Below are 27,739 nucleotides of genomic sequence, written 5' to 3'. Positions count from 1 at the left end.
AGACCAATTTCATAGATCTTTCTGTAAACATTAAAGACTATAAATAGCACAATTCAATCAGGACCGTCCTTTAAAAAAAATGCTGAATAAGTAAATTATAAAGATAGATAACTTTGTAGGGGTGTAGGGTGGGGTTATGTTAACCATAAATTGAAATTTGTCTTCAACATGGATGAAAATTGATAACAAGCCTCATAACTAGAAAACTATGATTCTTACAACTGTCTTAACGCTATCTTTATATTTCTATTTACGAGGAGTAAAAGCCAAACTTGCGGAGGAAACCTGTCAGCGAGCACGTTTAGTTCACAGAGTGCGCCACCCCAACAAGTGACTCAGACGTTTGCTCTATTTCTGCGTCAGAAAACCCACAGTTACCTTATTTCACAGTTAACAAACTCAGTTTGACCTAAACGTGCTTTCTGGAACAACAGGTCTGACTTTTAATGGCTTTGACACAACACAAATGGCACTCAAACAGCTACACAATGTGACAGCAAAAGTAGTCTGGACTGTGCATCTGCCAGCAAAACCTAATATTTTTCATCATGTAGCCTTAGCGCCGCATTTAAATATACAAGTTACTTTTACTTTAAATAAATAATATTGTGGTCACCTATTCTGCTCCATTACAACTCCACATATTTATTCTTGCAGTCTATTAGCAGGAATCATACTATAACATAATCACTGTTTGTCATATAATGAGCTTTGATGCAGTTTTTGGAGCAAACCTTTTCAGCTCCTTTCCCTTTAAGACTACCTGCCATTTACCGTAACCTTTTCATCAACAACAGCTTTTAATAGTACGTCAGGACTCTTAGCAACAGAGCTCTGTTGCATTTATATCATTAAATATGATCAAGACTAGAGAAAAAAAACTAATGTGTGTTTAGCCTGACATTTCAGCTCACAAGGATTGCTTGCAGATAAGCTGGCCTCATTATTTAATATTGATCATGTCTGATATCTATTTTGAACATTCACCATTGTCAGTCATTCTACATGACCAAAAACAAGGAAAAGCATCACAGGTCTGCTTTTGAGGTTTTATTTCCTTCTTCGGTTTCAAGCTGTATTTAACAATTTAATCTGATCTGTTACAAGCCCACTGAAAGCAGCCAGGGTGTTTACGTAACATTATATAAAAGTAAAATTTTCAAAGCAGAAAAACTGTTTTTCAAATTCATATAATTCAAAATATTGCATTAGAGATATGCAGTAAGAGTAAAGACTATGAACAAGGACGATTTCAAATGGAGATAAAACTGACTGGAAGAATGAAACCTCAGCAGTCACTCTAATAGTGACCTGCACAACATACGTAGCTCTAAAGCAATATATCACAACCCAGATCTATGCATGGAAATGTCTCTTGAAAGGAGACTTATGGCTACCTCCGCCGTTGATGTTGCGATTCAGCGTGTTTGCACTGCGAAGGCCTGACCTTTTTCATCAAAATGCCACTATTAAGGAACTGCACTAAATCTGCTGTCATTTCTGTCCATGAACCACGAGGTCAACAGCACCGTCATCCTTACTGTAAAAGATTAAAGCAGAACTTCTGCTGCATGTGTGAGTGGAAATGAAAAAGGGAGAAATAAAAGGGAACCTCACCACAAAAAAGTAGAAGAAGGCAGTCCCTCATCATCATTTCTAATTATATCTTCTTCTTCTTTTTTTACCACCACTGTTTCTTGACATTAGTTTGACAGTTTTTAAAATCTATATCTTTATAGAGTAACAAACCTATTGTATGTAAAAGGAGAAGGTGATTAAAAAAAGGGTGACAATAATTAAGAAATGTTACACCTATGTTGTATTTTAGCAGTTGTTGCTATAGTGTGGCTTAATAAAGGAATGAACTGCAAAGACAGAAATAAACAAACTAATGACTTTTGTCAAGAAGATTGACTAGTATTCTAGTTTGTGCAGCAAAATGTGTTCCGTGTTATTAAAGGCTGCTGTGGTATTTTACTCTATGTTGACATCTAGTGGTTTTATTAGGAAACTGTTGTTTACAGCAGTGCAGGAGCCTATGTGAGCGGTTTTAAATGTATCAGGTGTACCGTACAGGTGATGAATGGCTCACTATTTGTCACCTCTCAGGTGAACGGCTGATTCAAATGAGAGGTGAATGAACAAATCATTTGCGGACTTCTCAAAAAGTGAGTCTCCTTGTTGATAAGCAAAGCAGCATACAGGAAAAAGAAAATGGGCCAAAGAGTAGGGCAATGGTGAAATTTAGAAAAGCAGCAGTAAAGTGAGGTGAGGACAAAGTTAGTCACCTCAAAGCTTTCAATTTCAAATCTCATTCTGTTTCTGCCTACACAGTTTACACAGGATGGCCACACTCTATCAGGGTCTAATTTAAAAATAAAGCACACAAAGTCCATGTTAAATGTCTTAAACCTGAATTATTTCAAATGGGCAACAGGGGGCGACTTGTGTGGTTGCGAAAAAGAAAGTGTCCAGCTATTTAAAAGTCTATTTTCAGAACATGTTTTAATTTAGATGGAGAAGACATCAGTCAGCAATCCATTTTCTTCTACTTCCACATCTATGACCAATTTAGAACCACCAATTAACCTAAAGCCCTGCATGACTTTGGACTGTAGGAGGAAGTCAGAATGTTCAGAGGGAACCAGCAGAGAACGTGCAAACACCACACAGAAAGGCCCCAGGCTGGTTTCAAACCTAGGACGTTTTTGCTGGGCGACAACAGTGCTACTGACAGCACCACCCTGTACGTCTTTTTGATCAAGTACAAAGACAATAAAAAGCTGTGAATATATAATGTAGAATTTCATTTTGCTGCATATTTGCCGTTCTGATTTTTGCATTAAGATGGACTAGTGTATACTGTACAGGGCTGCATGAGCTGGCATATCATGTGAAGAAATAAGTAGCATGTACAACTAGCTAAGATCATACTGTGGCTTTAACCCTTTCACGCATAGTGGTTTGTATTCCAGCACACTTGCATATAAACCACTACATTGACACTGATGTGTCACTCCATACCCTGCCACCCAGTCAAAACATATGTTGTCCACCTAAGTGGACATGTAGAAAACTAAATCTTTAAAAAAATGAAGTTCAAAAATCTTGTTTGGATGCCTAAAGATGAATAAAAATAATTTAAAAAAACCTGATTGAGGTTGTCATATGCATGCATGAAAGGGTTAAAAAGACTTTAAGCTTGACTAAGAAATGTATGTTTAATTAAAGTGAACATCAAAGTTCATGTTCATGCACTATTCGTGTGGTGGGCTATTTTGAGAACTTTGCTTTTAATAAGATCAATACCACAGACACAGGCTCGCAGCTTACATGTGGTATTGCAAAGACGAAAGCTATTGCTCTGTCTGTCTGCCCAAAGTTCAGGACTATAACCATACATTTTGTTTTTTTGATCCACACAGAAACAGACATGTAAAAAACAAAAAAACAAACTGTAACACATTAACTACATCTTGCCCACAGGTTTCCTAGCAACTTGGTTCTAATGTCAAGGTGTCACCCAGCTGTGACAGTAAGTTATGGTTGAGAAAATCTGGTATAGAAGTAAAACAATTGTCCCCTGCTGTCAAATAGATGAGGAGTTACTCACAGATGGAACCTAAAATAACATCTGACGCTTAGCAGGTGCTAGTTATTTTGCATACAGGGTTCCTCTAAAAATAAGAAGGGGGAAACTCTGTATTTTTCATGACTTTTGAACATGCAGTACTGCATAGCTCTAACAGTTTTAATGGTTGTTCCTCTTTATTAGTAATGCCAAAAAGGAATTTAATAAATGAAAGAAAAACAAAACTGTCAGGTTGCTCTTTCACTGTGTCAGCACTAATAAAGAAAGAAGCAGAGGTACAGAAACAGATGCTGAATTGTAGCACTACCATGAGGACATCTCCATATCATTCAGGTGTTGTTCTATATACCCTAAATAAATCTGCTGGTTTAGGGCTTAACCTCAAGTGTAATTTCCAGTCAGATCTTGTAATCTGAATTATAGACAGCTATCGGGGAATATTCATAATCTTTATTATTCGTTTACTAAGTGTAGGTTCAAACTGTGTTTTGTATAATGATGATTTACTTTAGTGAAGGTCATAAACCCAGTTACAGTGCAAAAGATACAATCCCTATATAAATATATAGTTAGGTTGTAAATTGAAGCTTCTCATTTTAAAATTTATGGCAATCACTGAACTTTTGGTGGTATAATGTCGTCCTATTTTTGCCTGACATAGGATTATAGCTGCTCAACAGTGCTGGGTCTTGTTTGCTAGATTTTTTTTTCATATTATGATGCACAACTGTGCAACATGTTTGTAGCTGGTGAAACATCTGGACTGTAGGCAGAGTCTTTAGTAGTTTAGCATTGTCTTGCTAAAATATGCACAGCTTTCCCTGAACAAAACATTACATACATGGGAGCATTTATTGCTCTAAAACCTGTATATACATTTCAGCACTGGCGGTACTTTTCTAGATGTACAAGCTGCCAATTCCGCAGGCAATGATGTACCGCCATACCACTAATGGGTATGAGCACTAATAACAAGGTTGATTGTCCTCTTTAGTATGTAGAAAGTTTTATCCGTTTTTTTTTTTAAATAATTCTGAAATAGTTCCTATAGATATATCTCATATATATATATATGTATGTATAAAATATTAAGATGTAATAATGAAATTCTTGGCCAGATAACAGTAACTGTTTGTGACATTTTGCTTATTTTGAAAAAGTATATATTACACCTTAAATAAAATGCTATTACAAAGTAAGTTCTACAGCTGTATCTTATTTATATTCTGGCAAATGCCTTTGTCTTCTAGCAGGCTAACATGTTAGCCACTAGCTTTGCACATTCTGTTTAATCATGTATGTGCTTAAAGTGATTTTGGATTAGGGCTGAGTTTATAGGATTAGAACTTTCCACTAGCTGGATGGAGCCTTAAATAGAACAACCTGAAGCTGTCAGTGCTTCAGAGCTGTGGGAGAATCGCGGTTTGACGGCAAAATATTTCAGCGATAGGACCATTTCTGTTCCAGATGTGCAGGTAGGTGTAGTATTGTTGACTGGAATTAACAGCAATGTTTTTTTAACATTTCAGCATTTGTCTTCATCAATTTTATTGTGTTAAGTCTTTATCTTTTTTTTTTTTTTTTTGCCTCTGTGGGCTTCAAACTATCTATAAAAACAGATGAGAATATTAGAGAGGACATTTCCTGTCAGTGAAAACAATTTCCTGCATGTTTGTATATTGAACCATCAGAAAACAACAGAAGATTTATTTATTGATTATACCTTAAATTAACACTGTAGAGCAGATAGAAGAAAACAGAAAACTGATGTTTTTAAATCATGAAAAAGTACTGGGTACAGCTCTTTAGTAAGTCGTTTTCTCCTCCTTTCTGTTAGCCCAAAGTTATTGTTTTTAAAGCTACCCTTTATCAATTTGCCAGCTGTAATAATCTCTATTTTTATACTTCAGAAAGATAATAAAGTGTTTTAGAGCTGGGGGGGGGGTTTACATTAACTTTCTATCCCAAACATTTTTAAGGCCTTTTTTGTCATGGTTCTGGGTCCGTTGGACCCAGTATTTTGAGTTCATTATGTTTTGGTACTTTTGCATCATGGATTTTCCTTTATGTTTCTCTGGTACTTGGTGTTTCAGTTATCTTGGTGTTTTTCTATATTATGATTTATGATCTGATACTGTTGTGATTATGATTATCATTTAGTAGCCTTTGGTCAGTGTCAAGTCTGTCTCTGTCTAGTCTGTGTCTTAGTAAAGTGTGTTTTGTTTCCTGTTTTACTTTGAAGGTTCTTGTTCCTGTCTGATGTTAGTATGTGCAGCTTTGTTCCCCCTGTCTCGTTAGCCCTGATCTCTCCCAGCTGTGTCTCCCTCCTGTTGCCGATTTCCCCGTTACTACCCTGTGTGTATAAGCCCTGTGTTTTCCCATGCTCAGTGTCGCGTCGTACCATCAGTTTATGCCTGTGTGTTCTTGGTCTCAGTGTTCCGTCCTCACTTTATGTTTGTTTTCCTGCCAGCAATAAAGCTGAGGTTTTTTGAGTTACATTCCATTTTCCGAGTCCTGCATTTGGATCCTCATCTCTGCCTGCCCGCACACAGAGCCTTGACATTTTTAAATAATTGTACTTTTTGTCTTTCCTTAGCGATGGCTGATGTCTTCAGAGGCCTAAACCTCCTTGAAACCCTTAAGGAATCTATTGAGAGCAATAGGTTATCAGATGTTAAGGATGCAGTGGAAGACCTCCTTATCAGCAGGATCAATTTGGGTGTGGTGGGGGACCGTGGGGAAGAAAAAGCCTCCTTCATGAACTCCCTCCGTGGTCTTGGGGCTGGCGATGATGGAGCAGCTCCTTCTCCAGCCTCTGTTCCTCCAGATGGTTTAGCAGGCTACCCTGACCCCAAACACCCTGACTTTCGCCTGTGGGACCTGCCACCTGTTCCAGACATATCTCCATTTGAACCAGAGGGATACATGGATAGATACAAGTTCCTCCGCTACAATGCAGTCTTTATGACATCCACACAGACAGTCCAACCCAACAGTGTAGATGTTTTCTTGGAGGCCCTTTCCCTGCAGCGACAAACTGTGTATTTCATTCTCTTAGCTTCAGTTAAAGATTCAGAAAAGATCCTGGAAGAAAAAAAGAAAGCCAGTCTGGAAGTGCTGAAATCAAAGGGTATGGCACAGCCTAAAGTCTACCTGGTTGCACCAGCCACCCTGGAGAGGTTTGACTTCCCTACTCTGTTAGCAGATATGAGTAATGATCTTCCAGAGATCAAGGCACACGCCCTTGTCTTAGCTCTTCCAACACTCACCTCAGCTCTGGTCACTCAAAAAAAGGAAGCATTTAAAGCACTAGTATGGGCAGCTGCCTCACTGTCAGGTGGGGTATCCGCAATTCCTGTTCCCCTTGTTGCATCTATGGTGGATTCAAGTATAGGAGTGCGAATCTTGACCAAAGCACAGTTATCTCTTTGCCTGGATAATGAGTCCGTGGAGCGATTAGCCCGACAGAGAGGCATGGAACCTACAAAACTCAAAGAGTTACGAAACTGTGTGTTGTCAGTAGAGGTTAGCAAGGGTGAAGTGAAAAGGAGGTTGGCGGCAGCAGAGAAGGACTTGGCCACTGTTTCGTCGAAGCTGCTGGAGATGGCGATGCCTAGAAATGCCCGTTCGGTCAGCCGCTCCTTTGCTGCTATGCTGCAGGCTTTAAACAGTGCTATTGATGAGATGGCAGCTGATGCTCAAAACATACTAGTGGCTGCTCATGCAAAGGGGAAATGAAGTCAATTTTTTTTTCTTCATGTAATGTTCAAAAGTGTATATTTTTCATTTATAATACAAAAGTACACTGTTAACACCATGTGAGCATAAATTCTGCAAATAAATGCCAAGCACTTTAAGATTCTCTGTGCTTGTCAATACAGTGGTGTACACGTGAGAAGTTATTTATTTGTAAAAAATGTTTGGAATCATGTATGATTTTTGTTCCACTTCTCACGTGTACACCACTTTGTATTGGTCTTTCACGTGGAATTTCAATAAAATTGATTCATGTTTGTGGCTGTAATGTGACAAAATGTGAAAAAGTTCAAGGGGGCCGAATACTTTTGCAAGCCACTGTAAATACTCACAAAACAGAAGCTTTCACTTTTAATAACCATGCTTTAAATAGATGAAGTGGGAGGAACTGAATGTGTACTGTAACAAGCTTGTTGAAAACTTCATCTTTACATTCTCCTCTAGCTTGACTGGGCATGCAAATATATTCAAAGTTTTAAGTCAACTGTGAAAACTTCCTTTTTGCTACTTTAGGAGGGGGTCATGCATTCTACATACCCTAACTGGATCCTCTAAGGTAAGAATAAGCTTTGGTCTGAAAACCTCTTCCTTGTTCCTTTTACTGCCTATTTCAAGTTGTCAGTAAGTATGTAATCTCTGTCTGTACTGATTCATCACCGCTGCAATGGTTATTGTCTTCTTTTTTTTTATATAGAAAACCTGAAGTTTTGAGTTGAATTATTTCTGATCTGGATTCCAGTTTTCCTTTGAAACATTACCCTTATATCCACAGAACAATGTATTCTTTCATTCTTCTTTCTTCTTATGTGTGTGTAATGAATTGTTAAATGCATAAGTGACGCAAAAGTACTCTATCAATAAACCAACAGCACTATAGTGATGCGTTAAAAACAATTTTTTTCTCCAAAGAACAAAATTTAAATTGCACTGCTGTAGATGTGTGATAAAAATGACCCAAGTGTAACCATTTAATTAACTATAAGGTTTCAAGAAGCAACAGCTTTCTGAAAGCTGTAGCAAACAGGAAGAAGGAAAATCCTGACAGTCACGTATTTGCACTGAAAACAAAAAGCTACCTTGTTATAAGTTGTAAAGCTTACAGTATGACTCAGTTCCATAAAAAAATATTCTTTGTTTTTTGTTGCAGAAATCAAGCTTTAGTTCTATGTGATAATGACAGGTCACACCCTTTGGTGGTTGATTTTGCTGTTTCTAATACAAAGTAGGTGTTTCATTACTCCATAATTAGTGCATTGTTTCCTTTTAACATCTGATTAGGGTCACATTTATTAACGAACTTTCTCACTGGTTTTTGTCATCGCTATAGGGTTTTCTTGTGAAATTCATCCTAAAAATCCCTTCAAATTACAAGACTCTAACTTGACAGCTACAGAGGGGTCCTGCATTGAAATCAAATGTCAAATCATAAAATCTGTCAGTGATGGTCCGGCGTCCTGGTTTTGGATGAAGGATGCAGTTTGGATAAATGGCAGTTTTAGTGCCACTACTATTTTCAGTTCTTCTGAGTCAAAACATCCTGTCAATGCACACTTTGCAAAAAGGGTGAAATATGTCGGCTCTCCATCTGGAAGTTGGAAAAATCCTCCTTCCTCACTGTGTAGTATATTAATTCGCGACCTGAATAAAACTGACACTGGAAACTATTCTTTTAGATATGTAGGAACATCTTCAAGTGATATGTGGACTACACAACCATTTACGAACCTCACAGTCACAGGTAAGAGCAAAGATCAGAGTGCTGAAAGATATACTGTTTTCATGTTTTATATTTTAGAGTACAAAACACTGAACTGAGCTGCTGTGGTTACAGAAAAAATCTGATTGGTTAAAATAATTTGATAGATAAAAAAAAAAAAAACAATGCCTTTTTTAAACTGAAGAAATTGCAACATAGAATTCATACATAAAATTTGGTCAGAAAAAAGTCATTTCACATATTTTATTTCATTAAGATGATAATAATGAACGATTTCTTGTGTGAGAACTCCATTTTCGGCACCTTATTTGCATTCCCCTTGGAAATATAAGTAAAGCGATCCCTTAGGTTTCATTTAATGGAACATAGTACAGATAAACAATACAGCTATATGCATACTAGCCATATTTAGCTAACACCTGATATTCCAATCCTCATGAGTTTTAACTAAGCTAGTAACATCAATGTATGATCCTGCAACAGTTTTTTAAATCTTCAGGGAGCAGCCTTATATTATTTGTTCCTAAAACAAACATATTTGTAGGGCTTGTATGCTATACTTTTAGATTTTATCACATTCCTGTTGTCTCTACCTTTACATTTGCAGAAAATCCATGTCTGCTCACTTTTGAGGAACCAAAAAACGTGACTGAAAATGGCAATGTAACACTTACATGCTCCACATTAAGCTCCTGTACTTCAGGCCTAAAAATTGAAGGTCCTTCGGCATCACTTTCCCAAAGCAAACCAGAGAACCCTAAAAAGACCACACTGAGTTTTAAAGTCACTTGGGAGGATGATGGGAGGATGTTTTCATGCCAAACAGAGAACAATACAGATCCATGTTTGATTCGGAATATCAGCCTCACTGTAGGATGTAAGTTCATAACTGAAAGTTTATTAATGTAATTTCTACTGAAGTGTGGACCTAATTACTACTTTTGTAAAAGATATGAATGATGTTAAAGAGTCTGAGGACTAAGGGAGTAAAATTATTACATTACTTTATTACAAAAATTAGATTATTAAATAATAAAAATTTGAACATTTTGTTAGCTGCCATTATTTCTCTGATAAAAATGAATCTGTGAAACATCTGTTACTACTGTGTCAGAGTCAGATTAGAAGAAAGTGATAAAAAAAAAAATTGATTTAAACAGATCTGCCACCAGAAAATGATCTTGTTCTGCTGCAAGATGAAAAATAGAAAAGTAGTGTGTTTCTGTTTTTTCTAACTCATTTCAGAAAACCTGAATTGGTACAGTGTGACACCTGCGTTGTAATAAATGTGATTAGCTATTTTCACCTTGCTGCATTTGTAAATATATGGATGTATCTGAAATCCAATACTTGTTCTATTCTGTCTATTTCATTTGTGTAAACAATCAACACACGGTGTACCTGTATGCACACTATTTGCTAATCTGTATTGATTTGCCTTTTGAACAGATGCTCCCAAAGACATGTCTGCAAATATAAGCTCTAAAGTTGTAAAGGAAGGAGAGTCTGTCAGTTTCACTTGCTCTGCTAAAGGACAACCTGAGCCCACTTTTACATGGACTAAAGATGGTCGAGATCTTGACTCAAAGGCCAATTGGATGATCTCATCAATTACTGCATCACAGAATGGATCATATATCTGTAAAGCTGTAAACAAATATGGGAGTAAAGAATTAGTGGTGACTGTCGGGGTTATTTGTGAGTATTGTTTCACATTAATTATATTGATCTATTCTTACAAATTTTTAGAATATGTCTGAATGCCTTTTAATGGGTTTGTATCTCAGTGGTTTAAACTTATGTTGGTGCAGTTTAAGATATTGTCGTTGTATTTGGCATAAGCCTTTATTTTTTATGAGAATCCTGTATTTTAGCATTTTTTTAGTTCTGATTCATCAGCCCAGTATTTTCAGCGCTGATTATTACAATGAATCAACTTTACCAAATACTGACATCTTCTGTTATAGATGCCCCTGATGTTGACATAGAGATTTCACAGAAGTCTGAAAGAAGTCCAAAAACGATTATACAAGGAGATAAAGTCATTTTTACATGTTCTGTAAAGAGAAGCAACCCACCACCAGACTCTTTTACTTGGCAGAAAGACAAAACACATATTGATTCAAAACAGAGAATTGTTGTTGAAAACATACAGCCAGAAGACAGAGGTAATTACACATGTAGTGCCGAGAACACTGTGGGCTCTGGATCAAAAACTCTTCAACTTACGGTTCAATGTAAGTTTTAAACCTCTGTGTTCCATATGTCTATGAACATAACAGAGAAAATAAAAATAAATTAGTGTTGATGCTGTATTGACTGTTTCAGTATCAAAAGTATTCTGAAAGTTATTTACTGTTTTCCAGACAAACCAAGGAAAACTAACATTTCTATCCATCAAACAAGTGTGAAAATTAATACAACCGCAAAATTCACTTGTTTAACTGATGCATATCCAGCCCCTTCAAGCTATTCCTGGTTCCATTATAAGCAGACTGACATCCCCCAGAAGAAGATGCTCATGGTTTTCATGGATACTCTTCACTTAGAAAAAGTAAAAAGAGCAAATGAAGGATGTTACATATGCAACGCGAGCAACAGCATTGACACAGGGGACACTAGTGAGCCAGTGTGCATAGAAGTATTGTGTAAGTACTCTGCTGACATATTAAAGTTTCTCTGCACTTTGTTTTAGAACTGATTCCCTTTATCAATCAGTACCATCACAGAGAAAAAAATGCATTCATGCTTTTTCAGATTAATGTGATTATTACTGTTGTAGCATAGCGTTAGATGAAGCTGCACTTGCCTAATGATAATTAATTAGTATGTTAACTGTCAAGCAAACTAGTCTGTGTCAAATTAGATATTTTAACCCAAGTAAAAGCTCAAATTTGACTTAAACTGCAACTTTCATACAAAGAAAATAAAAACATGCTGCGTCATTTAGTGAATGCTGGTTCAGCATAGAGCTGACATTCTGTTTAAGGACTGATCTTGTAATATCATTCAGCATGTTAAAAATGATGCTCACAGGTGCTTCCTCTCCACAGTTCCTCCCAATCATACCAATCTGTACATGACTGAGTTGGTCACTGAAGGCGACCCTGTCGAAGTCAACTGCACTGCTGAAAGTTTCCCACTGCCAACTTTCACTCTGGCAAGATATTCTAAATCAAATTCTCAGACTCCAGAATGGAGTTTAACTTTAGACAACTCCTACAAATTTAAGGCAAATTCAACAGACGCAGGCGTTTACACCTGCAAGGCCTCAAACAGCGAAGGAAACCAGTGGAGCTCAAAAAAGCAACTGGTGGTGAATTGTAAGCAATTGAGTGATGCATGTCTTTGTCATATATATGTTACATCCAACACAATTATATTCTGATAATATTCAATCATCTAATAACTAGACAATATCTTAAACTAAAATGTGGTTTTAGTACAATTTCTCAGGCAGTAAAGTTTAGCTGTTCCATACTTTCAAGCTCCTATTTTTTGTTTTTTTACAAAAGACACATCATCAGCTCAGGAAACGAGGTTCAAGAAACATGAGGCATTGTTGCAATATATTAACTACTGTTGTTTTTCTTGATTAACAGATTAGATTATTTTACTGCTGAATTTCAGCTATAATAGAATTTGAGTTGTAAATAATTTAAATATTAAGGTTATGATTTTACAGAAAGATCTTGTGATTAAAAACAAACAAATAAAAATATCATCTCATTTCTTTGTTTATAATTTGCGTTAAATACAGATAGCCCCAGAGAGGTGAAAATAACAGGTCATCCTGATCTTATTGTAAAAGAGAATGAGTCATTAACACTGGATTGCAGTGCCAACTCGTACCCATCAGTAAGCTCCTTCACCTGGATGAAGATGATCGCTGGGACGATGGAAACCACTATAAGCACTGGGACACCGTTCATTGTGGATTCTGCCAGTGTCTCTGACAGCGGGAAGTACCGCTGTACGGCCACAAATAAAATTGGAACGGGGAAATCAGTGCAAGTTGAAGTTAAAGTTAAGCGTGAGTACACTTGAATATTTCAGTCATTGTTTCTCACCAACAACACACGTCTAATACTTTGCTTTGTAATTATTTACTCATTTCATCTAAACTTCAAATATGACATGGACTCTAACAAGTGGTTGATTTTACTGGTTTTAGTTTTTCATTCTGGGATAAGTAAAATGCTTTAGAAAGGTCATTCAGGTTGTGCCGCATGTGCACTTTGGACCAGCAACTAAGGGATATGAGAAAGGAACATTTCTAACTCTACATGAAACAGCTTTGAATAGAGCAACTGTACATTGTCATTTTAAAACTTTCCATATTTAGCTATTCTGTCTTTTTTTGAAGTCATTATTTTGCGTTTCCTTTTCTTCTCTGTTCCTCTGTTTAGATGGTCCAAAATTCACAAAGATTGAAAAAGAAAAGGAAGAGCAGCATGATGAACTGACAGGAGTGAAACTGAGGTGCATCAGTCAGTGCTATCCTGAAGTCACGCAATATTCATGGTACCAGAGGATAAACAAAAAAGAGAGCAAAAATGTAGCAAACGGTACGGATATTTTTGTGAGATCAGACCAGCCTGGGGAGTACTACTGCGTCGCAAAAAACGAAATTGGTGAAAGATCATCTGAGCCAATCAAGCTATTTGACGGTGAGTGAATTCCAAAGGCATTGACCTTTATCTCTACTGTGCATTGTTTTTATATAATAATACATTTAAATTATATTTTTCCTTTTTTAAATACGTACATAAAACTTTGTGGCAGTGTAGAGTGGGGTCATGTTAACAAGCCATCAACATTTGTTTTAACAATATTACATTATTTAATAAGCTCAACTTATTCATGTCCAGGTATTTACAACTCGGTGCCTATTATCCATCACCTACTCCTGCATAATGTCTGTGTACTCAAAGTAAACATGTGTCAGGTTACCCTTAATTGAAAAGTACATTTAAACAGAACAAAGAAAGTAACACTGCCCATTGAACTGTCTTGGTGGAGGTTTGTGCTCTTTGGGTGCTTTTTGTTTTGCTGTGCTACCTGTTCACAAATCTCTCTATATACTGATGTTCTGTCTCTTCTAACCACAGACACAGTTATGAAGATTGTGACGGTCTTCTCGCTTTGTCTTATTTTTCTAATTGTATGCATACTCATCTTTTTGTACAGGTAATATACAAAGTAAATAACAAATAGTTTCCATTAGAGAAACGTGTTCGGGTGATTGGCCTGTATGACTGCTCTTCTGCCCCTTTGTTTACAGACGCAGAAGGAACAATTTAATTCAACAAAGAACTACAAATGTGTGGTCCTGGAGTAGTTTTCTGGTATTAACTCATATGTTAAATCTTTTGAATTGTTAGTGAAATGAAACAAAAATGATGCATTTCCATCTGTAAACTGAATCAGGGTTCCTGGAATGGAGTCAGCAGGAGCAGTGGGAATCAGAGTGGTTTGGCAGAGCCGTTCAGGAGCAGAGATGACCTCTTGCTAAACCATCCATGTCAACCAAATGCCCAACGACCCCAGCATCATCCAGACAGCACGTAAGTCTGCAGCAGCTCGCACTGTCCAGCTCAGAACAAGGGACTCATTGTTGGCAGGGGAGCTGGGTGCTGCTGCTCACTCTTTCGTCAAAGCACCCATTTAACATCATTCAGTTATGAATGGCACACCCAGAGTCTGCTCAGCTTTTGAATGGTTCTGATTCTGAATGTGCATTTTTTATTTTTAACATCATTATTTTTCCACAGGACTGCATCCAACGTGAACACTGTTTACTCTGCTGTGAATCTGCCCAAAAGCAAACAGGTGATCCAATCATATCAGTGCAAGCTCAACAAAGACAAATCCATTTAAAATGTTTCAGTACTTTAGGGGCTCTGTAGAAAATAATAAAAGTCAAGAGTAGTTTGTAAAGTTTTATCTCCACTAATCCAGCCTTGTGCTTATGCTGTCCCTTACTGTTAATATATATCTGTCAGTATAGTTATTAATTATCCTTCATGTAAGGCATGAATGAACTGATTCAGTTGCTACTCTACATTCATTGACAAGTTCTCTCTGCATTTGCTCAGGCTGCCTCTGCACAAAACCCAATCAAAGGACATGGTGGAAACATGGGAAATGATTCTCTCAACTACGCTTCTGTGTTCTTTGAGAATAGAAAAAAGTGAGAATTCAGTTCTGTATATAAAAGGAGCCTAAATGATATGTTATTACATGACTTCTTTTATGACTATATGTTTTCCCCAGGGATTCAGAGGAGGATGCTGAGTACTCTGTGGTGTCAAAGCCTAAGAAATCAAAAGTGGTAAGAAAGCTCAAAATGCCTTTTCCCCCTGTATCTCATTCAGTTTATTAGCTTATTTCATTGTATTTGTATATCATATACTCATTGTATATGATATACAAATACAAATAAAAATCATTGTAGCAAGGAAAATTAAGTTAAGGCAAAGTAAAGAATGAAAATGATCTTCAACAAGGGTTATTTTTGTACATCAAATCCAGACACTGTCAGAAATTATGACACCGTTTTGTCACTTTTTGTCATCTAGACAGAACAAGAAGTGCAGGAGGACTATGAGAACATCGGCGAAGAGCTTCCACCCAAACCTCCATATACATATAACTTTGACTCAGAGACAGATACCAGTGAAGATGAGGTGGAGGTCAACTATGCTCATGTGAACATTAAGCCAAAGTCTGGCCACCAGCGAGACTCCAGCAGCAGCAGCAGCAGCAGCAGCGAAGATGAAACTCAGTACTCTCAGGTCAAAATTTGACTAAAAATGCTTTGATCCTATTCAGACATCTCTGCCAGTTTGTGCCATGGACGTTCTGAAATATATTTGCCAGGCTAACTATACTGAACAAGGCTTGTATTACCTCATTGTTTCTTTTTTCCTTCCTGGGATATAATTTTAGCTTCCCTTTATGTATAGTAATAAGTCCCCACAAGTACACAAACCTATCTTTTTATCATAGATGTAAGACTGTTGGGGAAGTGTATATGGATAAGTGATAAAATGAAATGACTGCTGTTGTAAAATTGTGCTCCCATCCTCCTGCTGAGTTTTTTAATGTATATATATCTGTCTTGAAATTAAAGTACTTTACTGTATGCATAGTTCCATTTCATAACCTGCTTTGACACAAGCTGTTGTTTGATGGCAAACTTGGCTGCAGGGCCAGTTACTCTTTTAATCACATAATAATTATGCATTACAAAGTTGTCAATAAAAACAAGTGCCTAACAAGTTTTAGGTTGTACCTGCTTCTTACAGACTCCACAAAGGTTTTTTTAGAATTAGACAAAGGTTAGTCATATGCATATAGTTAAAGATTCAACCTCAGCATACAGATATGTCTATTTTTACTAGTAAGACAGGAGAAGAATTTACAGACGAGGATCAAAACCAGGGCCGGAGGGAATGTCCAAACTCCTGGGCTTCTGCTGTCAATTCCTCTAAAGCTAAGTGACCACTTTCTCATCAACCCTTCATGTAAGTCCCTTAGCATCTTTCTTTCTTCCAAAATGAGCATCTGCAAGTGTTTCTTCCTACTTTGCATCTCCTCCATTGCTTGGTGCTTCTCGATGGATCTCAGAATCCACACCAGTCTTAGAGACCAGGCCTTCGATCTCACCTTCCCCGAGCTTGCCCTCTGACCTGGCCTGAAGTTGAGCAAAGTCCACATCAGCATAATGGAGAGAGTCATCCTTGTATTCTGCTGCTTCTGCCTCAAGAATGGCTTTATTGACATAAATCACATCTGCCTTTGAAGAGTTAGTCTACAGAGAAACCACAACAGTGTGTTTCAGTAACACAGAAAAGATGTGTTTTTTTCTATTTCAATAATGAGGTTCACTTTAACTGTGTTTTTTTAAGAGCATATGTTTTGGCATACTATATTCACATTTACTATGCAAGAAAATGTTCATTTTATCATTCAAACAGGACACACCATTAGCTCAGAGAGTCAGAATATGTTTTGGAATCTAAAGAGCTTGGAAAGAAAGACGTCTGGAAGTTTCTTGAAGACGTTTCTTCTCTCAGCCGAGAAGCTTCTTCCTCTTTCCAAGCTCTTTAGACTTGGTCTTTAGACTACGATGACCTGGATGACTGAGAACCTTCACAGACAATATGTTTTGGTGTTTAAATCACACTAACACATTGGCAAGTACACAGGAAGAGCTGGAGGCAAACTCATTCTACCACAGGTGGGATTTTTTTCTTCATCTAACTCATATATATGCATCAACATAAACTCACCTCATTGGTGACTAAACAGTCTGAAATATCCACAAGTCCCTTGTCAAGTGAAACATTGCCCTTCCTTTTCCTGCAACCATCACAGAAAGGTGAAAGGTTTAATTCACATTAAAAATTTTACATTGAAATATGCTTTAGGAAAAATACTTTCTCCTTGAAAATTCCTTGCCACAAGGTTAAAAACTCTAAAAGTCGTTATCCCCCTGATAATGTTTTGATTTTGTCACAATTCGTGTATTACACATGTGTGTTTTCAGCTTCAAGGTGGGCAGATAAAGTTTCATCAGAAGGCTGCCTTGTTAGTAATGATTTGTGGCAGCTGTGGTTGCTCTATAATTAGTCAGCTTACAAAAGGAACCTTGAAATATGTCTGTTATATGCATTTTTGATTATACATGATAATCGTAACCTACTTTGAAAATATCTGGTACCAGTGTTCTGTGTTCCTCACCTGTAAAGGCATATCAGTAGCGGTATGAAAACCAGCAACATCCCCAGTGCTCCCACTCCAGAACCAATCAGCAAAGAAAGAGTATGGAGGACTTAAAAAAAACAAAACAGTCATATCAATCACTAAAAGATGCAAATGACACAACAGAAAAGCCAGATATAAAATGAAGCTTCCTAGAGATTTCTTCACCTAGCTGAGTTTCACTGGAGGATATATTGAAAGCTATACTATCAGACCCCAGGGAGTTGCTGCTCAGACAGACCAGAGAGGGCATGTCTTGGCCCAGGTAGTACAGAGTGATGATGCTCCTCACGCTCGTGCTCCCCAGATTTACTTCCCGAATTGGGATATCAGCAGAGTGATTGACAAGCTCGCCAGCCAGCTGCCAAACCAGGGAGGGAAGCGGGTTCCCCTGAGTGTTACAGGTACATCGGATCTGGGACAAAATCTTCACACAGCGGGAAGAAAATAGGATCTCTGGAGCAACTGAGACAAAGAAGGTAATGGGTTAACTAGGCTTATGGGTGCTTTTCTTGGGGAAACATAAAGGCTTCAAAGGAATGAAAGCAAGAATAAGAGTCTTACATGTGACATCAATGCTGACAGGCTCTGAGCATTCAGCTCCATGGACATTAAGAGCTTCACAATGATATTGATCATCTGAGAGTTTGGTCACATTGAAGGTGAAGTGTTGCTCAAAGCCCACCGCTTCCTTTTTCCTTCCTGCCACCTGGAACCAGGTGAAGTTCACCGCTGCTGGATTGGCGATGCTTGTGCAAGTCAGAGTCACAGAGCTGCCATCCAGCACAGGACCAGAAGGGTCAACAGACACTGAAGTATTTTTAGGAGGATCTGAAAGGAAAATAATGTTCCTTGTTAGTATTGCATCCAAAGACTTTTTTTTACTTGTTTGGGAATGCATATTCAGCCTTTCAGAAAATATATAAATTAGGATGTTCTGGTGCAAGTTTTAGGGCAGAAAGTTATTAATTGATATGCATAATACTTTTTTCTTTTTCATTGTGATTCATATTATTCCTTTTTGATCGAATTAAATGTGTTTTGCTTTGGGGGGGCTTTAATCATACTTTTCTGTACTCTTACAGCTTGATGAGGACACAAATTAAACAAAACAGCTACACATACATTCAGACACTGGCACACATGTGGACACAGTGGAGCTCAGTCATGATGGACTCAGAAGGTTTTGAGGTTGTCACGCAATATGACAATGTGTTACTGTCCATAGCTCAGACACTAGTGTTGCCCTGTTAACAAGTCTTGGCCCCAGATCATGTTGGGTTGAGCACAGCTGGATATACAGTAGAGCCATGTTCAGGACGTGAGCACACTGGAGAAATACAGTTCTGTTGTTTGTTTTCGGTGTAAATCAATGTCTTTACTGTGTTAAATTAACTCACACTGAATGTCCAGCTGAATTGCTGCTGACGTTTCCTCTCCCAGATCATTTTTGGCTGTACAGTGGTAATCACCGCTGTGGCTGGTGTCGGCACCGTCTATGACCAAGACTGGTCCGGGCTCCTTATCCATCTCATTATCTCTGTACCAGGTGTAGTTGGTCACTGGCGGGTTAGAGCGGCTCTTACAGATCAGAGAAACAGAGCTGCCCTCCAGAACTGGACCAGTGGGATCGACGATTACTGTTGTTTCCCTCGGGGAAACTGGAAAAATAAACAAGCATGGGTTCAGTCTATGCTGTGATCCAACATTTATAATCTGTCTTTTTGTTTCAGGCTCACTTACACTGTACGTCAATCTGAGTGATAGAAGAATTCTGGCTTCCATAACTGTTACCGACTCCACAAAAAAACTGACTGTCAACTTCTGACACTGTGGCTGAAAACCTCTTCTTTGATCCCACCACTGACACCTGATCTCCATTCACTTTGTACCAGCTGTAGCTGTCCACGGCTGGATTTGCATTAGTGTTGCAGGTCACGGTCACTGAGCTGCCTTCTTTTACAGGACCAGAGTAACTAACGGATGTGTTATTTGGAGGATCTGTAAGAAAAATATGAAATTGTTAATACACAATCTATCTGCACAGACAGATTTTTTGGGCCACTCATAACCAGTGTCAAGCCTACAACTGGAATGATAAACATTTGTCTTTTCACATCAGCAAAACTGGATTTGTGTTTCTGGAGACCTGCCAAATGTTTACAATGTAACCAAGGGTCTATCCCAGCTGTAGCGCTTGATTGCAACTTGATTGAATGGCAAAACTGAAGCTCATTGAAACAGAGTGACTTTTGAAACTATACAAAAACAAACCTAAACCATCTGATTAGATGTTCTTTTATAGTTTTTTTATTATCCTGGAGAAGACCAAATCAGATAATATCAGACCATAAATAAAATCATGTTATGGCATGAATGCAAACAATAAAAGAAAAGGTGATAAAATATACTCACAAAGAACACTTAGCGTCAGAATTTTTTCATACAGAAGGTCACTTTTCCCAGCTTGTCGGTTATAGACGGCAGTGCAAGAAACTTTTTGTTCATTGTGAAGGTGAGAAGCAGTGAAGTTCATCACAGAGGTCGCAGGATTAGCTTCCACTTCCTCCTCTGTGTCACCTAAAGCGGGCGACCATGTCAGAAGTGGAGGAAGAATGGGACAGTGAGAAACAGCAGAGCAGGTCAATGACACTGCAGTTCCTTCTTCTACCTCCAGGTTCAATGGAGTTATGGTAGGTTTAGGCAGTGAATCTGAAAAGTAGAACAATACAAAAATGACATAATGACCTAAAATGTAGTAAAGATGTGGCTTTATGTGTAGAATAGCAAGAGGAGGGGACAAACTTTGAGTGGATATGAGGACACTTGAAGGAAAGTTAAACTTCAAATCATTGTCACACTGCAGTCTGAAGTAATAGTTGTCATAATGGCGTGGTGGCATGTTGTTGAAGATGGTGGTGCAGTCTTCGTCACGCAGGATTCCAGTCAGGTTTCCTTGCTGGATATTTAAGCTTCCACTTGCACCAGTGAGGCTGGAATCAAACACCGGAGTTCTACTCCAGCCTTTCTTCCAGATAGCTTTACATGAATCATCCAGGAATTCCTCCCATTCTGGGGGCAAGGTGAATCTGCAGCGGATCAACACGCAGGATCCACTCAGTGCTTCTACAGTCTGAGGCAAGAAGACTGCCCAGTTTTGGCATAAGCTACCTGAGTTGAAGCAGCAGAAACATGACATTAGGTATGGTAAAGTAAACATTCTAATTACTGCCAATGTAAAGGTTCTGCATTTGCATCTACATATGTGGAAAGACAGATAAGTCCCTAGCAACATGACTGAAATTAAAATAACATACCTTGAAGTAGACTGCATATAAAGAAAACCTTTATTGCAACCGTCATATTCGTCTGATGATCCGAGTGAGGTACTGGAAACAGGACACTTTTATTGCTTGCTATAAATGTTATTGTATGGCTAACATTCAAACATAGTCTTTAGGACAAGCTGAGAGTCACACTATTTCCATTTTACAAAATGTTGATGTTTTGCTGAAAATAACTGAAATATTGTTTTAAGCCTGTGAGACTTTGTTTGCTTCATTGTTTATGTAATTATTCCCCTTTTTGAAGGTAATAATTAACTAAAATGGTAAATGGTAAATGATGAAAAAGAGGAAGCAATATAAAAATCATCCATGATCTTATTCTTTATCCTCAACAGTATTTCATATAATATTTAGTACTTTTATTAAGGTAACAGTCTTACCTTAAAAGCCAACAGAAGTGTTCAGCATACAGTGTCTTTTCTGGAAAGAAAAAAAAAAGTTTTAAAAAAAATAATTTGAGGTCACAAATCCTGAGATCATTTTAAAGTATACAATCATAAAAATAATATTAATAAAGTTAAAATGAAGGGTTTACAAGCATTAAAGCATCAGTAGTAGTAATCCAACAAGTGAGTCATGTCAGACTGGTAGTGTGTCTGGATGTCACACACAGCTCTTGTCAGATGTGTCCGGGGAGTGGCGTGTAGCAGAACAACAAGGTTTTGATACTCTCTCTGTATTTCAGCTGTTTTAACCAAGTGCAGAATTGTGCATAATAATGCATTATTTGTATAATGCATTTGATCCCACTGAGAGCTTGAAATGGGAAAGAAAGGTGAATTATGAGCTGATGTTAATATTCTATGACACAATAAAGACAGAATAAAGACAGTTCTGGTACCTTGTACCAGCAACGTGTACCTAATAAAGTGCCTGGTGAGTGTACACAGTGATGTACTTGGAAATAGCTCGACACTAAACTGATTTTCAATGTTATGTTTTTCAGGAGCAAGGGTGATATACAGAACTGCAGTAACTACAAAAGTCAGCAGAAGCAAGACGTGTGTGGGCAAGGGAGACACGTGGAAAGCTGAACATGTTACGTACGAGGTAATGACGGTGAATGAGTTTTAAGTATCTGGGGTCAACCATCCAAAGTAACTGACAATGTACAGGAGAGGTGAAGAAGAGAGGGTGAAGGTAAGGTGGGGTGGAGTTGGTTGAGTTCAGTGTCAGGTGACAAGGCAAAGGGAAGGTTTACAAGATGATAGCGAGACCCGCTGTGTGGTTTGGAGATGGTGACACTGATGAAAAGACAGCAGGCTTTGCTGGAGGTGGCAGAATTGAAAATGCCAAGATTTTCACTGGGAGTGACCAGAATGGACACAACTAAAAATCAGTGACAACTCAGGTTGAGCAGTTTGGGGACAAAGTTAGAGATAGCATAGACCAGGGCTGCCCAATCCCAGTCCTCGAGAGCTACTATCCTGCAGCTTTTAGATGCATCCCTACTCCAACACAGCTGAATCAAATGGTTTGATTACCTCTTCAGCATGCCATCATGTTTGGCAAAGGCCTGATAACAAGCCATTCATTTGATTCGGGTGTGTGGGAACAAGGATGCACCAAAAGCTGCAGGACGGTAGCTCTCGAGGACCGGGATTGGGCACCCCTGGCATAGACATTTCAATCTTGCAGAGAAGCAACAGTTGATAACAGACAAAGGATGTTGTTGATGTAGTGAAGGAGGACATGCAGAGGGTTGGAGTAACACGGGAGGATGCCAGGGACAGGGTGACATGGAGCCAGATGATCTGCTGTGGCAGCCATTAAAGGGAGCAGCCGAAAGAAGATGATGACAAGAAGATGACAAACTGGATCATATCTGTAACTTCCACATTCATTCGTCAGAATTATTTATTATTGCAACCATCTTACAATAAAAAGTTTATTATGAATAAATGCAGATAAAACTTTTTTTTATGAATAAAATTTTAATAGTGCATAACAGTGTATGTCTTCATTTATATGAAAATCAAACCCATAAAAATTTCTGAATAATAAATAATTTAAAAAATGTCATTTACAATGCATCTTCAATAAAAACTGAGAGAAATTTGGACATTTTAATGGGAACATCTGACAATATAAAGCAATCCAAAACATATTACAACACAAAACGGTCACAGTGTTTAACCTCGACGTGCCTCTGACAGTCTAATTTAAGTGCACTTATTTTTGGACTGTTACAGTGGAATGCATAGTATTGCACAGGAGTTGTTATTATGTTCACCACCTGCTGTAGTGTATTATTGCGTAGTGTACATCATTCTTGTAATGCTGGATTGTGACCAGGAGAGGGAGGTAAAACTCAGCTTAACACCTCCCAGTAACAGACACCCATTGTGCAAGCTGCTGAGTGAAGCTGCTTGTGGATTGCAGCTGGTGAACCTCTGTCGCCATCAATCACTCTGTCAGTAACAGTTTCCACAACTCAGTTTAACCACATCTGTATCTCGTGCACTTTATTCACATATTCATGAGTTCAGGTATAGAATGAGCTCCTGAGGTGGATCTTCAACAAAATCAGACCTTAGACAACAGAGAGGGAAACACAGCCCTCTTGCGCTGCCTGCCTAGAAGCAAGGATTGTAAATTCAAAAGTTAATAACGACTATGCTCGTCTGTTGCTGTGACAATAACATCCATCCAAATCCGCATGGACACTGCACTGGAAGCCACCAGAAAGAACAGACGGTCATATGTCTTCACACAGAACGTCAGACTGGGCCGTGGTGACTAAAAAGAAGGCACAGACAATGAAACCGTCATCAGCTGATGAAGAAGCAGCTTTTTTTTGCTTAGTGGTAATGTTTTTTTTGTTTTGTTTGTTAAGATATACCAGTCATTTTGGACACACCTTCTAGTTTAATCGTTCTTCTTTATTTTCATGACTATTTGCATTGTAGATTCTCACTGAAGGCATCAAAACTATGAATGAACACGTGGAATTATGTAGCAAGCAAAAAAAGAATTATATATTCTCCAAAACAGCCCCCCTTTGCTTTGATTGCTGCTTTGCACACGTTTGGCATTCTCTCGATGAGCTTCATAAGTCATCTGAAATGATTTTCCAACAGTCTTGAAGGAGTTCCCAGACATGCTGAGCACTTGTTGGTCATTTTGCTTTCACTCTGTGGTACATCTCATTCTGAACCATCTCGATTGGCTTTATATCAGGTGACTGTGGAGACCAGGCCATGTGGCGCAGCACTCCATCACTCTCCTTCTTTGTCAAATAGTCTTTACACAGCCCAAAGGTGTTTTTGGGGTCATTGTTCTGATGAAAAATAAATGATGGTCCAACTAAACGCAGACTGGATGTGATGGCATGTCACTGCAGGACGCTGTGGTTGCCATGCCGTTTCAGTGTGCCTTCAATTTTGAATAAATTCCCAACAGTGCTACCAGCAAAACATACCCACACCATCACACCACCTCCTCCAAGCTTCATGGTGGGAACCATGCATGTAGAGAACATCCGTTCAGCTTTTCTGCGTTGCACAAAGACACAGCGGGTGGAACCAAAGATCTCAAATTTGGACTCATCAGACCAAAGCACAGATTTTCACTGGTCTAATGTCCATTCCTTGTGTTTCTTGGTCCCAAAAAATATCTTGTGCTCATTGCTTTTCATTAACTTGCGATTTCTGAGGCTGGTGACTCAGATGAATTTATCCTCAGCAGCAGAGGTGACTCTTAGTCTTCCTATCTTCCTGTTGTTTCCCTTTACTTAGCTGATTGACAACTATTAGAATCATGGCAAGAACCAAATAGGGCTGTCAGCTGTGTACCAACCTAATTTCTGCACAACACAAGCCTATTAAGAAGGCAAGAAATTCCACAAATGAACCCTGACAAGGCACACCTGTGAACTGAAAACCATTCCAGGTGATCATGAAGCTCAATGAGAGAAGGTCAAGGGTTTTCAGCACTGTCAACAAAGCAAACAGTGGCTTCTATCAAGAATCTAAAATGCAAGGTATATTTAGAGTTATTTATCATTTTTTTTCTTTGCTAGATCTATCTCTCTATCTGTATAGATAGATACCATTAAATGAGAAGGTGTGTCCAAACTTTTCACTGGTAGTGTATATCCGAGTAAAACCGCTGCCCAGCAGAACAAAAGTCTGGTAATAAGAGATTAATGTTACAATAATGTTTGTACTTTTTAACCATCTTTCTCATTTCTGTCTTGCAGCATTAACTTAGCCTCTATTTGTTGTATAAGTGCAGACTGATAATCACCTGTTTCACACAACTAAGAAAAGAACAGGATCTTCTGACCACAAACTATTTCCCTGAGGATTTTCTTTTCCTCATTTATTCCTACATGGTGAATAAGGTCACTGTAAGTAAGAGGGTTGACACTATTACTTTCTTAGAAGATGCCTGTGAGCACCAAATAAAAGTCTTACTAAGCAGTACTAATGTTACCAACAACCTACCTTTGATTTCTAGTCTATTCAAATATGATGGTACATGTATCAGGTCATATCATATAAACAAAACTATTTGGAAATATAAGGTAGCAAAACAAATTTTGTAACTGGTTTACATACTACAATAAACTCAAACGCACATGTGTGTACCTGTGATAGTCATCTTAATTCTACTTGAGTTGTTTTGTTTGTGTTAACTGTACGTTTCAGGAGAAAGAAAATATTTATTGGACTTCCTCTCTGCGCTATTGTAATATATTTAATAATCATTATAAATATTGGTCCTGAAAACATTCTGTAAAGAGATTCTAGAAATATTTTTTGAAAGTGTTTTGACGGATTTATGACTGGATGACATGTCAAGAAATGACTTTAGAACCTCTACAAAATGAGTCCAGTGCAGTTTAAGCTACATTTACAAACTGTTGCCCTTCTGATCCAAGGTCTGTGCTCAGGAACACATGAAAAACTTCAGATTTATTTAAAGTCCAGTTGTGTAAAATATGAGAACTCACAGAGGTGCCTGTTCGTAGATGGTCGTAGTAAACTTCCTCTATTGCTTGGAAATAAATGACTCCCTTTAGCTTCCTTTCATCACAGTCTGCAGCAAAGGCAAAAAAGGAATTTTAGAACATTAATATTGAATATTTAAGTCAATGTGAATTTAAAAAAAAAATTTATTCCTTGTTCTTTCTTCAAAGCACAATAAAACGTAAGAAAAAAATTAAAAAAAAATGTTTAGAATAAAAACTTTGATGTGATGTAATCTTATAATAAGTCTGACCACCTCCTAGCGTGACAGAGAAAGGTTCATTCAAACAAAGAGGCAAACACAGAGTCAGCGAGCACACCTCTCCAACCAGTCTAACCTGTATAGTAGGCTAGTCGTCTGTGGTCCATGTCAAACAGGAACCATCTCTTCTTCCAGGTTTTGACCCTCCCCCCTCGTTTGGTCAGGAAGCCCGCACAGCGTCGAGACGTCAGCCGCAGTTCCGTGCAGCCAGTCACTCCATGACCCAGAGACTCCACATGGGCCCTCAGGTCAAAGTTTGGAGAGAGGAAGAGGGGCAGGCTACGCTGCTGGAAGACAAATGGACTTTAAAGAAGCTTGAAAAAAACAAACAGTCAATTTACCATGATAAACTGACCAGTTCCTATTGGAGTTTATAGTGGTTACACTTGTTTTGGGTCCCCAAACCCCAAGGATGAGATGATAAAAATGTGAATGTCTTGGTTAAAGATGCTGGAAGTCAGTTAGTTATAAAATCATGAAAAATGAAACAGAATAACAACAAAACAGGTGACATAAGCGTCAAAGCTTGCATTGTCTTTTGGTACCCCCATAGAAACATTTTATCCATTCGCTTCTGCTTCTCCTTATCAGGGAAGGAGTCAGGGTACCCGGAGAGAACACACGCAAACACGGGGAGAACATGCAAACTGCACACAGAAAGGCTGCAGCCAGTTGGTGGATTCTAACCTCTTACTGTGAGGCAACAATTCCCAAAACTAATCTAACAATCCCGCGTTAGAGTTTCGTGGAAACTCCTTGTATTGTGGGTAATGTCAGCATCAGGTCTCGACAAGAACATCGAGAATACATGGATTAAAAGGACTACATATGCGTGTCTGTTGCATTAGGTTTAATCATTTTACAAGGAAAACAAAATATTTTTCACTAACTTATAGTTTGAATTTCATTCATACCTCAGAGGAGTTTGGGGAAGAGATGACCCGTTGTTGCTCTTCAGGTTCTGGCTCTGGTCTTTGTGGGGTCTCTGGTTCTGGTGGTTCTGTTCTGGAACAATTAAGCTCTCTTTGTCTTCTCTCCTCTAACAGCAACCGTTGCTGATCTTCCTGAGTTCACACGCACATCAAAACAAATTATTATCCAAACCATTTCCAAGGTAACACAGTAAGACGGAAGCGACACTGGTTTAACCCAGCTGGAGGTATGCATGCAAAAGCATAAAGGAAACTGAAATCAGAGTTACACTCTAAATCCTCCCATTCCTTTTTTGAAATTCTCCGAAACTCTCATATGCATGCACATTTTTTAGTCTCTCCAACTGCCAGTGCTACAAACATGCATTACAAAACTCCAAACATCTGCTGT

The 27,739-nt window shown here is 38.3% G+C and overlaps 4 protein-coding genes and 1 long non-coding RNA gene across 14 annotated transcripts in view; 3 read left to right on the top strand and 2 right to left on the bottom strand.

Moving 5' to 3' along the window:
- Positions 1-4,913: 4,913 nt before the first annotated feature.
- On the top strand, positions 4,914-8,224 carry irgq2 (immunity-related GTPase family, q2). The gene is made up of 2 exons (XM_026185301.2): positions 4,914-5,067; positions 6,189-8,224. The coding sequence occupies exon 2, from the start codon at positions 6,191-6,193 to the stop codon at positions 7,328-7,330; it is 1,140 nt and encodes a 379-aa protein (XP_026041086.1). The 5' UTR covers positions 4,914-5,067; positions 6,189-6,190; the 3' UTR covers positions 7,331-8,224.
- A 48-nt stretch (positions 8,225-8,272) lies between these two features.
- Positions 8,273-16,348, top strand: LOC113031526 (B-cell receptor CD22). Of its 2 annotated transcripts, XM_026183667.2 has the most exons (16): positions 8,273-8,570; positions 8,676-9,086; positions 9,673-9,942; positions 10,515-10,763; positions 11,033-11,302; positions 11,432-11,713; positions 12,119-12,388; positions 12,826-13,098; positions 13,475-13,735; positions 14,177-14,255; positions 14,350-14,413; positions 14,496-14,632; positions 14,840-14,897; positions 15,164-15,258; positions 15,342-15,399; positions 15,647-16,348. In XM_026183667.2, the coding sequence occupies exons 1-16, from the start codon at positions 8,522-8,524 to the stop codon at positions 15,872-15,874; spliced, it is 3,054 nt and encodes a 1,017-aa protein (XP_026039452.2). In that variant the 5' UTR covers positions 8,273-8,521; the 3' UTR covers positions 15,875-16,348. The 2 variants fall into 2 exon arrangements, with proteins under 2 accessions (XP_026039452.2, XP_080164198.1); XM_080308072.1 differs by lacking the exon at positions 9,673-9,942 and having other exon boundaries at positions 8,274-8,570.
- On the bottom strand, positions 16,250-22,742 carry LOC113031528 (myelin-associated glycoprotein-like). 3 transcript variants are annotated; one of them, XM_026183671.2, is made up of 12 exons: positions 21,717-22,742; positions 21,562-21,601; positions 21,152-21,223; positions 20,640-21,005; positions 20,250-20,546; positions 19,578-19,835; positions 19,235-19,495; positions 18,399-18,665; positions 18,003-18,299; positions 17,814-17,904; positions 17,363-17,432; positions 16,250-16,881 (listed from the first exon to the last, which is right to left on the bottom strand). In XM_026183671.2, exons 3-12 carry the CDS (start codon positions 21,195-21,197, stop codon positions 16,651-16,653), a joined length of 2,184 nt encoding a protein of 727 aa, XP_026039456.2. In that variant the 5' UTR covers positions 21,198-21,223; positions 21,562-21,601; positions 21,717-22,742; the 3' UTR covers positions 16,250-16,650. The 3 variants fall into 3 exon arrangements, with proteins under 3 accessions (XP_026039456.2, XP_026039457.2, XP_080164199.1); XM_026183672.2 differs by lacking the exons at positions 21,152-21,223; positions 21,562-21,601; positions 21,717-22,742 and having other exon boundaries at positions 16,250-16,764; positions 20,640-21,129; XM_080308073.1 differs by lacking the exons at positions 21,152-21,223; positions 21,562-21,601; positions 21,717-22,742 and having other exon boundaries at positions 20,640-21,125.
- Positions 20,896-23,108, top strand: LOC145431843 (uncharacterized). The gene is made up of 3 exons (XR_013912150.1): positions 20,896-21,036; positions 22,128-22,231; positions 22,863-23,108. It is a non-coding gene; the product is annotated as an uncharacterized LOC145431843 (long non-coding RNA).
- Positions 23,096-27,739, bottom strand: part of phldb3 (pleckstrin homology-like domain, family B, member 3) — a 24,970-nt gene continuing 20,326 nt past the window's right edge. For 6 of the 7 annotated variants that reach the window (XM_026183675.2, XM_026183678.2, XM_026183677.2 and 3 more), the window contains 4 exons: positions 27,331-27,480; positions 26,493-26,703; positions 26,139-26,224; positions 23,096-23,920 (listed from right to left, as the gene is read on the bottom strand). In XM_026183675.2, the coding sequence (XP_026039460.2) occupies positions 23,786-23,920; positions 26,139-26,224; positions 26,493-26,703; positions 27,331-27,480 (582 nt within the window). In that variant the 3' untranslated portion in view covers positions 23,096-23,785. The remainder of the gene's footprint in view (positions 23,921-26,138; positions 26,225-26,492; positions 26,704-27,330; positions 27,481-27,739) is intronic. The other variant, XM_080308076.1, reaches the window with a different exon arrangement.

The sequence above is a fragment of the Astatotilapia calliptera genome, chromosome 11 (genome assembly GCF_964374335.1).
Source record: "Astatotilapia calliptera chromosome 11, fAstCal68.1, whole genome shotgun sequence".
NCBI lineage: Eukaryota > Metazoa > Chordata > Actinopteri > Cichliformes > Cichlidae > Astatotilapia > Astatotilapia calliptera.
Note: the sequence above shows the minus strand (reverse complement) of the source record. Positions and strands in the feature narration are given on the sequence as shown.